At 38.0% G+C, this 12241-nt stretch overlaps 1 protein-coding gene across 2 annotated transcripts in view; it reads left to right on the forward strand.

Annotated features, from left to right (window-relative positions):
* The first annotated feature begins 11408 nt into the window (after nucleotides 1-11408).
* Nucleotides 11409-12241, forward strand: part of LOC149261472 (ATP-dependent protease La (LON) domain protein) — a 300119-nt gene continuing 299286 nt past the window's right edge. The window contains exon 1 of one of the 2 annotated variants that reach the window (XM_089422315.1): nucleotides 11409-11765. In XM_089422315.1, the coding sequence (XP_089278441.1) occupies nucleotides 11620-11765 (146 nt within the window). In that variant the 5' untranslated portion in view covers nucleotides 11409-11619. The remainder of the gene's footprint in view (nucleotides 11766-12241) is intronic. The other variant, XM_089422313.1, reaches the window with a different exon arrangement.

Consider the following 12241-nt stretch of genomic DNA (forward strand, 5'->3'; position numbering starts at 1 on the left):
CCATGCCATGATAGAAAAGAACCACATTCAATCCCATGCATGCCAAATCTAGCAAGGAAAATACACATGCAATTTGATACCTACAATGAAGCTTGATGTAGCTGCTTGATTCTGCCCTTCCTTGCTTGATCTTTGCTTCCTCTTGCCTTCTTTTCCTTTCTTTCTCCAATGCCAAGTGCTCCAAGAAAATCTAAGTGCCCAAGAGTGAGAGTGAGAGAGAGAGAGAATAACGAGAGAGCTCCAAAACTCAACTAAACAAAGTTTACCAACTGATCCTTAGAAGCCTTTTTATGATTGAGGCTTCTATTTTCTTCATTTTCCATTATTTTCCTTCAATTTCCTCCTCTCATGCAACATGTCACCTTTCACCTCCATTTTCTCCTAATTTCCATTATTTTAATAAATAAATGTGCCAAAAATGTCTTTTTGCCTTTCAAAATCCTTAGCCATTGCCTTTGCCAATTTCCTTAGCCATAAACAACCAAATGAACACGCCATAGGATGTCTTGCCCAACATTCATCTTGGAATAAGTATCTCATAAACCGTGGTTATTATTTTTAACTTTTATTACATGGAATTTTCATCAGGGCTTTTACAAAGCCCATGGAAATGACCTCCCATTTCCATTATGGAATCACAATAGGATGTAGTATTCCATCTTGGTGCTTACGCTCTGCCTTTATCTGCTAACAATCCAAACATCTAGCCAGACACTTTAATACATTTTTCTTCATATTCGACCAATAATAAAACTTCTTCACTGCGGTCAATGCCTTTTGATAACCCAGGTGACTTGAATATGGTTTCACATAAAACTACCTCAATATCACCTTCTTGAGCTCATCGTTATCTGGCACATATATCATGTCTCTAAATCTGATCAATCCATATGTCGTGAGACAATAGTCCACTTCCAGTGCACCTGTAGCTACACCTGTACCACTGCCTGTACCTCTACTTGTACTCTGCTGCAATATGTGCCTAAGTTCCATATACTTGACATCCTGCTGGCTTGCTTGCAAGATCCTATCATGTAGATCTTTCCCATAGGAACTCATAGATGCTATATGATTTACCTGTATCCACCTGCTAAGAGCATCTGCAACTCTGTTCTCCTTTTCTTTGATGGATTTGACCTCAAAATCAAACTCACTGATCGTGGCCAACCATCTACCTTGCCTGGCATCTAGATTCCGTCGGTTAAATAGATATCTCAATCCAATGTGATCACTCATCAATACAAACCTAATGCCAAGAAGATAGTGTCTCCACATCTTCAATGCATGTATGATCACTGCTAACTCAATATCATGCATTGGATAGTTCTGCTCATGCTCATTCAGTTTCTATGACTCATAGCATACCACTCGTCGATCCTGTATAAGGAATCTGCCATGTCCTCTCTTGCAAGCATCTGTACATACTATAAACTTTGTCTGGATCTGCGATCTTTAACACTGGAGCATGTGTCAACAATTGCTTAAGCTGCTCAAAATTGGCCTCACACTCCTTTGTCCATTCAAACTTCTTACCTTTCCTCTGCAATGATGTAATAGGATAAGCAATCTGTGAGAAGTTCCTGATGAACCTCCTGTAATAACCTACCAATCCCATGAAGGATCTCACCTCATCTACATTTATAGGAGTTGCCCACTCCATGATAGCTCTTACCTTTTCTGGATCCACTACTATGCCCTCCTTGGAGACAACATGTCCCAAGTAATGTACCTTAGTCTGAAAGAAACTGCACTTGCTAAGTTTAGCATACAATTGATGCTCTCATCAACCTCAACACTGTTGCCAAATGCTCGACATGCTATTCCTCATTTTTAGAATATACCAATATGTCATCAATGAACACAATAAAAAACTTATCCAAATAGGGATGCAAGAAACTATTCATCAAACACATAAATGTAGCTGGAGCATTAGTCAAAGCAAATGGAACTACAATAAACTCATAATGACCATACCTGGTCCAGAAAGTTGTCTTGTAAATGTCCTCCTCTTTAATGCATACCTAATGATATCTGGATCTTAGATCAATCTTCGAGAACATTGCTGCTCCCTTCAATTGATCAAACAAGTCATCAATCATCAGCAACGAATACCTGTTCTTGATGGTCACTTTGTTTAACTGCCTGTAATCAATGCATAATTTGGGAGTACCATCCTTCTTCTTTACAAATAATACCAGTGCGCCCCAAGGTGATACACTTGGCCTAATGTATCCCTTGTCAAGCATCTCTTTCAACTGCAACTTTAACTCTACCAACTCAGGTGTGCTCATCCTGTAAGGTGCTTTTGATGTTGGAGCTACCCCTGACACTAACTCAATAGAAAAGTATACTTCCTTGTGAGGTGGAAACTCTGAAATATATGTAACAAATACATCCTGAAACTGCTGTAGAACTAGGTACCTACTCAAAACTTTTGCATCCTCAACTTCCTTACCTTTGTCACTAGAAATATGCACTGCAAATAACACACACCCTTTCCTGCGACTACGCTTGGCCTACATAGCTGTCACCATCTTAACTGATGTGGTCTTCTTATTTCCATGTAATACTCTTGGTTCCCATTGTCATCTAAGCACTTAATGGATTTGTCATAACAATCCACCTTGGTCCTATGAAGGTATAGACAATCCATACCCAATAACATATTATATGATCCCAATGACAATGTGTTCAAGTGCATTATTATAGACGGGCCATTCAACTCAAATGCACAAGCTCTTACCCAATGATGAACTCACTTCTTTTTACCTATAGCCAACTGCATTAACCCAAATTCAACATGCACTTCTTTATTCAAACCGCACTTATCCACCAAGTCAGGACTAACATAACTATAATTAGATCCAAAGTCAATCAAAATAGAAACAACTTGATCACAAAGCTTACCATCCATCTTAATGATAGATGCCTGATGGTTTGCCTATCTGTTATCCAGTGCTGCATAGATACGAGGAACGCTCTGACCAACATCCCCAATAGTCTGCACCTCTTGTGCACTATATATCTAAGGCCTACCACCCTGATTCTGTGGAAAATCTCTCTTAAGGTGTTCCTTACCGCATGTCCAACACTCCAACCGTCCAGTACCATCACCTCCATGCTGTTGATGTGATCCATGTCCCTGTCTAGCTACATTGAACCTCTTTTGTGGTGCCACATTTTCTTTCTCTTCTACATTCTAAGGCCTTGTTCTTTTCGACTGCCATTTACCCTTACTTTTATACTTATCCTTCCTTTTCCATCCTTGTTGAGATTCATTCTTACGCTTTGACTGTTCATATCAATGTTTCAATTTTCCAATAACCTCCTCAAGTGACCGAGGCTCATCATACTCAATCCGGTCTCTAAATGCTAATGGAAAACCATTGGCAAATCGTTGAAGTTTAGCCTTCTCATCTTTAAGATATGGTACATAACTCAATAGATCCAGAAACTTAGTCATGTACTTTTCGTCTGTCATTGATCCCATCTTTAGCTCATTGAATTCTCTAGCCTTACTGTTGTAGTACCTTTCTGACAAGTACTTCATCTTAAAAATCCTCTTGAACTCATTCCAACTCAATTCCTTCATCCTTATGTCTCTGACCCGCTTCACATCTTCCCACCAGATGCTTTCCTTACCTTTCAGGCTGAATATAGAAATTATGGCCTTCATGTTTTCTGTGTACTCATGCAACTCAAAGAACTTGTTCATCCCAAGTATCCAAGCCTTTGCATCTTCTGGTTTTTTTAAGTCTCAATCAAAAGTAGGTGGCTTTGCTTTCTTAAACTCATCTGGAAAGTATCCCCTATCACTCCTCCTATAAGGGTGATAATGATGATGATCATGATGTCTGTCAAGACCATAACTAGAATAATACTTGTGTCCATCACATCTCCTATCCAGAGTGTCCAACAATCTGCCATCTCTAACCGTATCGTCTCTATCCGACGTGTGACTACCATGAGACCTACTGCCATATGCCCCATTAGTTATGTCTGCTTGCCCATGGTTGATCCAAAGTGGCCCCTGCCATTGCAATTCTGACAAAATTTGAAGGAGTGTTGCATTAACTTCTTCTTGTTTCTCTTGTGCTTGCATGATTTTGTCATTGTACACCTCACAACTCCTTATTTCTTTCTTCAAGCTTCTCAATGTGTCTGCTAAGTCAGAAGAGTGCCCAACACCATTCTACTCATCTGATTCATAGGGAGAATCTCTGTAGTTTACCATCTTGCTATTCATTTGTGATCTTTTTCCTGCAAGGAATACTATGTCAGCTAAACCAAATCACAATAAACCAATGTACCTTAGCGAAATTCGGGGAGGATATCTCATCTCCAAGATCAACCAATCAACGTAGTACATGTACAGACATAATCATAACAACATATATACATATAATATGTAAGCATATAAGCATATAACCATCATTCTAGATAGAGTCCATTCATCAATGCATGACCATATCAACTACACATACCATGACCTCATGCATGACAACAACAACCATACCAATGTACATTGACAATACGCAAGCATAAACAACATGTAACCAATCATACACTCATGACGACACACTTCACAACAACATCCTCTTTCACATGGTGACATCACTACAACCATGACCAACACCATGCATATGCAACAAGCATATAGACCACAAGGATGATTAACACACATGCAACTGACATGAATGCATGACCAACACACATCGCCCATCCAGTCCAAGGGGTGAACCATGCTCTGATACCACTCTGTGGTATCATATATGACCTAAAGAGAGTGCAACCCACTTTGATACCACTCTGTGGTATCATATATGACCCAAAGAGAGCGCAACCCTCTATGATACCACTCTGTAACACTCTCACCCCACATCTACCCAAGTAACCAACCAACCGGGGTAAATATTCGACGATCAACTACTATAATGGGATTAAACCTCCTAGGTGACCTTAAGGAAGTGGAATCGATGGAAACACATCACACATACCTTCCACATCAGCAACAAGGCTCTCAAGAGACAACCCAACCACTCAGGTAACCAACCCCTGAGACCAATTGAATTTTTAGACCACTAAACCCCCTAACGCTCCCTTGACATGGGAAAGCACGTGTCTAGGAGCCTTCAGACGCTCCCACAACATGGGTATGCATGTGTCTAGGGACTTTTATGTCCAATGTTGTGCCTGCGTATTTGGGATTTGAGCCACTTTTTTAGGCCCAGAGCCCAGGTCACTACCCATAACTCAGTGACACTTTTAGAACTGAGAGATAACAACAAAATAAGGATGCAAATGAAATTAATTGAACAAGAACTTGACTGGACCCCTACTAGCCATGATAAGAATTTCGTCAAACATGTCACAAATGTGTAATCTGCAGGTTTAAACAACAAAGCTTAGCATAGGGGTCTCATACTTATCTAAGAACCGCTAAGAAGCATTATTCCCTTATATCATTAGCTGCATTATCATCTATTAGGTCATAGATACATTGTTCATTCATTTACAAATCAAAACATGACGAGAGCCATACATCATCATTGTCATAATACATGCTTATAACCAACATAATAACAACAAAAATTCCAAGGATACTTCAGCCATATAATACACATAATAACCAATACATTTACACATAAGATGTAAAGGAAAGAACCTCTTATTAATGAACGCAAAAGCCAGCCCGGGATGGGACTACCACGTTCCACCTGACCATAGAATGGATGAGTCAATTCTCTCTTCATCCATTCACCCATGTGCCATATTCCAAGCATGAATGTGGGACTCGAACCAAAAGAACCAACCAGGGCATCCCGAGGCTAAACCACCTCACCCTCATCAACAAAAACCAGGCTTTACCGCAATCCATCTCGAATCACTAAGCCAACACAATAAAGATGTAATAACATGCCTTACCATGATCTCCACCAGATCACTAGGCCAAAACAAGCATGGATGCCACTGGATTTCTCCACCTACAATGTGAGGAATTTTCCTGTCTCTTAGTCTTTCTGGATTTACCACAATCCATAGTATGATCTAGGGATCACCGGACCCTAAACCGAGTCTCCACCCTATGGGCTTTACCATATATCCCTCCATTAACTTATCGAGGATTCCTAGGTTCACCGAGGCACACAATAATTGGATTTACTGCAACCCACAGTTCGGTTCAGGGGTCACTAGGCTAGTGGCTTTACCGCAATCCACAGTCCGATTCAGGGATCACTAGGCCATGTGTTATTTCTTTCAGAGATCCACCTCACTCAACTTCGAATCCATCCGACAATCCAACTCAACCAAAACATGAGAACCCCATCACACCATGGCTATCCAGAAATGGCAAGGCTAGGCTGAAAACACTATCACACCTGGCAAAACCCATGCCATAACAACAAAGAACCACATGTAATACCATGCATGCCAAATCTAGCAAGGAAAACACACATGCAAATCGATACCTGCAAAGAATCCTATTGTAGCTGCTTAATCCTGCTCTTCCTTGCCTGCTCCTTCTTTCCTCTTGTATTCTTTGCCTTTCTTGATCCAATGCCAAAGTGCTCCAAGAAAACTCTAAGTGTCCAAGAGTGAGAGAGAGAGAACAATGAGAGAGCTCCAAAACTGAACTGACAAAAGGTTACAAATTGATCCTGAAAAGCCTTTTAATCAATTAGGCTTCTATTTTCTTCATTTTCCATTATTTTCCTCCTCACATGCAACTTGTGACCTTTACCTTATTTTTCTCCTAATTTCCATTATTTTCATAAATAAATGTGCCAAAAATGCCATTTTTCCTTTCCAAAGCCTCTACCATTGCCTTTGCCAATTTATTTAGCCATAATAAACCAATGAACACCCACACCAGGATGTCTTGCCCAACATTAAGCTTGGAATAAGTGTCCCATCAACCGTAGTTATTATTTTGCCTTTACTAACTTTTATTACATGGAATTTTTACCAAGGCTGTTATAGAATCCACTTATCTTCACTTTTTTTTCAATTAAAGAAATCATGTTTGGAGTAAGTTCTCATGCATACATAGTCCTACGCAGGATTGGACCACAAGACCTGTGGAGACCAAAGCTCTGAACCTAACCATTAGACCACATCATTGAGACTAATGTTGGGTGACCACTTAAGGTTGGGTGACCTCTCAATGGGCTAATCTCCATATACAATAAACTCCACACAACCCATAAGGAGGACCCCATCCTCGTTTATATCTAATAATAGAACCTTGATCACAACAACCTTTTATCTACTTGGTGGACCTTCTTTAATGAGGCCACGTTACATTTATTCAATAATAACTTCCATACTAGATTTGATTTTATAATAATAACAAATATACTGGACCTAGTCCATATCACATTAAATAACCTCAACTATTATTACTCTAATGGCCCCTTCAACCCACCATTACACCTATAGGAATGATCCCAACAAATTTACTTTAATGGAAGGCACTGTCCATAATCCAATGTGAAGGAGATGCAATATCATAATGTAACATTGACTTAGTCACAGGTTGACAAAAAAGGAAATAAAATAGCACGACAATAATAAATAAATAAAATTAGCATTTTAAGTAGACTTCACACACATGCACATATGTAAGTTCATTCTTTCTTCATTGGGGGAGAAATAATGAGGATGTGGATGCTTGTAGAATTTGGAACGTTCCAAAAATTAGGAGATCCAACTACTAAGGGATAAGTGGTATGATATTCTTTATATTCCTTCTCTTGTCAATATTAGTATGGAAGCTATCTTCATAATTGTAATTTGTGATTGAATCTATGGTAGCATTGGGTTATACATTCATGTTGGTATCGACCCTAGTGGTAATATTTTTTGCTATTTTCTTAGAAGAACCACCAAAAGTTCTTAATAGAGTGGGGAAATAATTTTTTCTTTTCCAAATTCTTGTTCTTACTCTCCCATCATATGAAGAATGAACCTACCCTGCCACAAGGACCACCTACCCATACACGCATTTATCTCCCTCTCTCTCCCTCTCTCTCTCTCTCTCTATATATATATATATATATATAGAGAGAGAGAGAGAGAGAGAGAGAGAGAGAGAGAGAGAGAAATGCTATTATTATTCTTATTATTATTTTATTTACTTTTTGGTTGACTTTTTTCCAAGTAATACATCTTAAGGGAAATTGGGCAACCACGAGGATGGTATTTAGGGTAAATCTTAGATTGTTAAGGGCACAATGCTAGTTCAATAAATGATGAATAGATAATGTATAACTCATCGACAATCAATTCACTAAGAACAAATATGTCACTAAGTGGGATTCAAACTTGGGTGGGGGTAACAACTTTTCCTTTTGATCACTTCAACTACATTACATTATGTTACACATCCTTTAAGCACAATTACACAACGAATGAGGAAGATAATACTTCACCAATGGATTTTGATGAATTTTCCCCATCCCTAGGTTTTTAGATAGAGGGTGATAGTATCTATCACTAACAATAATGATTAGTAACCTTGCAAGATTCAATGGGAATGGATCTTGTGACCTCCTTGGGCATGACCCTTAGTGGAAAGGGTTGTACCAATGAAACTATTACTTGGAGCACAAAATTTGTAAACAATTTTGTCATGCCCTTCATATTTAAGTAAACATGAGAATGTTAGTGCCTTGGTAGCCACAAATACATGCACTTGTGAGTAGTGGTGTTGGATGATGAAGGGAATCCCCTACTCTATTTTGTAGTATCAAACCTCGACGAAAATTGAACTTGAATGGGAAAATAGTTGCTCCATCTACTTATTGAAGTTTGACTTAAAATGTATTGTACTCTCAAATGATAATATCTTGATAACTATGGATAAAATTGAGAGCTAAGGATAAGGACTTTTTTTTTTTAACCTTATGTTATGATATCTACAACATAAGAGAATTGCGGGGTTGGGTGTTATCAAATACTTGTTAATGGTCTTGTCTTGACTAATTACTAAAATCACACGAGTTAATAAATTATAGTTTAATCACTTGAATTCTTCTGTATCATCAAGACTCATAAATAGTTGGCTTTATGTTAGGGGTTTGGTGAGGTTCCCTGGTTTCGATTCTCAAATAACTATGCCTTACATGTCAACTTTGTTCCATAGAATTGAAAAGTGACTTATCCAGTGGGGGACTTAGTCAATTAGCTTTGTCATTCCTCACCATTAGCTCATGTGCCATAATAAACAAATATATTGATACATATATATACATCTAAATAAAACCTTGTGGGGAACCCCTAAGCAATTCCCCACATTCATAAATGGTACCCACTATGAACTTGTCAATGTAGACTATAACCTTGACTTGAAAGGGACATCAAGTGATGCACACAATAGATGCAACTAGCCTGGGGAATCAACCTCGAGACATCATGCATGGAGCTTAAAACACTCAACCACTCGAGCTAGCCCATTGGGATTAAATGTTTGGAAACATTTTGTTTCACCCTCAAATGATTCAATAAGAGTGAGATTATTGGTATCTTCCTCGCCCAAATTGGTCCATAAAGATAAACATGCCACAAGTGAAATTTCAACTTATGTAGGGAGGATAATAACATCTCATCTTAACCACATAAGCTATACCCAAATAACAAATGCATACCTATGTTTAAACTTTACATATATAATTTTTTAATATCTATAATTAAAATAGCTCTAATAATTAAAAACATGTATTATTATAACTTAAATTTATAAAAAATCAAGTATGTACACGTACATAAACTAGACTATCAAATCTATGCACAAAGTGAATCCCCTTATCTATAAACATTTCTCTTCCTTTTCTTTAAAACCCCAAGATAAAATCAATATTCATACATATTTACGCCGAAAGGCGTTTTCTCTATGGATTTGGCTCGGCAAACACGATGTTTTCTCTATGAAGTTGGCTCGGCAAACACTGTTCAACCCAACCAATCTCCTCACTCTATTTTCATCGTTCTTTCCTATCACAATTTAACACGTGGTTTGTCATGTATAGGGTTTTTCGAGACTCGTTTGCTCCACCTTCGAGTCTCGTTTAAACCATCTTGTGGCACATGGTTCACTGGTTAGGATAACCTCCCTCCCATTTAGGCATTGTCAAGGCATTGCGAGTCTTCTGTTGAACTTTCCATTCTGCAACTAGAATATTGGGGATATAGTTTTTTAATTATGATGATTTATATTTGTTTACTGAAGTGCTTCCTACCAGTTCGCACTAGTTATTTCTTTGCCTTAACCACAACGTGTTGTAGAGGTAAGAAATCATGTTATAATTCCTCTTTGGCACTGGGATTTTTCTTTTACAACCTATAACTTACATTTGTAATAAATTTGCATTTGCAAATAAATTGAGAGTTTTTACTCAGCTGGTAAATTTGTTTATAATCCCACTCATATTCCCTCAGAGGTGATTTAAGTGATGGAGATTTCGTTTTTTCTTGACATCGGTTCCCTTTGCAACAATGGTGACACTTTTATGAACTGCAACCACTGACATATAGAAGGTAATAGTTGGACTTAGTCCCTTCTTAAATGTTTAACACAATTTTTTCTGAGTATTCTGGAAAGTCCATGAGTTGTAGACAAATTTTCATGGATTATCTTTATTTTCTAAAATATAAATTTATATGGGTTTCAAATCCTTAAGGTCGTTCTCCTTCAATGTAAATGAAATCCTTAAGGTCATTCTCCTTAAATGTAAATGAAACCCTTATGGGTTTATTCGTTCTTCTACTAACAAGGTTGCTCCGTTGTTTGTCATTTTTGCAAGTAATATATATATCTATTGTTACTTTGTTAAAATAAATGTATTTTTTTTGACAAATAATTTTTTTTGGTGGTGTGAATTAAATAGACTAACTATTATATTATATCAAAAAAATATGATAACAAGTTATTTGTGTATGATTGGTTTGCTACCAGCCTAGATCCAGTGTAACTTAGGATCTATCAAACACTCAGAGGATCAAACCTCTCGAGGTGCAAACCATTGGCTCTTTTATATAAAAAAGTAAAACTCAAATAGACATTGCATCCATTGACACAACCTTTTTTATTGCAAAAATTAGAGTAATTCTTCAGGTCTAAAGGTTAAAATTTTTTTCTCATGAATATTGTACACTCGATAAAATGACATTGATGATGGCGTAAGAAGATAATTTATTTCCACATTCATGTCTCCTCTGGGTGTTCTTTACACCTCTCGGTGCAATTGCTAGTATTAAAACTTTTAAATAATTTTTTATATTTAATTAAATGTAAAAAAGTACTATTTTGACTATACAATAGTCTTTACATCCGGTAGAGTTTCGAAGGCAAAATTTAACGGCAACCGCTTCACATAGCGAAGGAATATCGAGCATCAAGGTGTCGAGCATCAAGGTATCGGAGAGGTAAAGGCTTTATGACACACACTATATATATGATGGAGCAATTGGCCGAGGTCGGACAATGGTTTTGACGCGAATCAAAATAAAATCTCTGAAAGTTACTCTCTCCCGCACAGGCACATTCACACACTGCTCTGTTCTCACAAATTGCAGAGGTGACAGGAAAATTTCATAGATTTTGGTGACAAGATAGGGAACATGGACAGCCGACGCGAGCAGGCTGGCGAGGCAGACGAAGGGAATTTACGCCTCCAAATTCAACATTTTCGGGACGTCGACAGGGAGCAGTTGGAGGTCGAAGAGGTTGATTCAGGTCTTGAGTCTCCTTCCAGTGGCGACTCCAGGTATTATTTATAATTGTATATGTCTACTTAAATTTACATCTGCCTTCCACGCTTTAACCGATTTTGTCCATTGGGGCATCAATGGAGAGTGCTGTTAGTGGGCAATGGGCATGGAGATTGCAATATATGCTCTTGTACAGCTCACAGTTTTGCTGATGCCAAACCCTAATACCATCGAGGGCATGTATTGCAATGTTTTACGAGAGAAATCACAAGTGGCTACACCGCGATGATCAAACTTTGTAAGCGATAAATTCGAGTTGGTCGCCTCCGAAGCCACAGTGAGAATTTGGGTGTCTAATAAGCTCGACGTTATCACGGAGAAGGGCTTGCATTATAGTATCCTTTACTATATGAACAATTACTATTTTTTTGGTTTCTGGAAAGGGAAAAAAATAATTTTTATATCTCTGTAACAGAGGTCCATGTACATTTTCATAACCAGTACGGTCCAAAATTGGGACTCTAACTACGGT

The sequence above is a fragment of the Pinus tabuliformis genome, chromosome 6 (assembly GCF_031772625.1).
Source record: "Pinus tabuliformis cultivar Carrire ecotype Pingquan chromosome 6, CPIR1, whole genome shotgun sequence".
NCBI classification, from domain to species: domain Eukaryota; kingdom Viridiplantae; phylum Streptophyta; class Pinopsida; order Pinales; family Pinaceae; genus Pinus; species Pinus tabuliformis.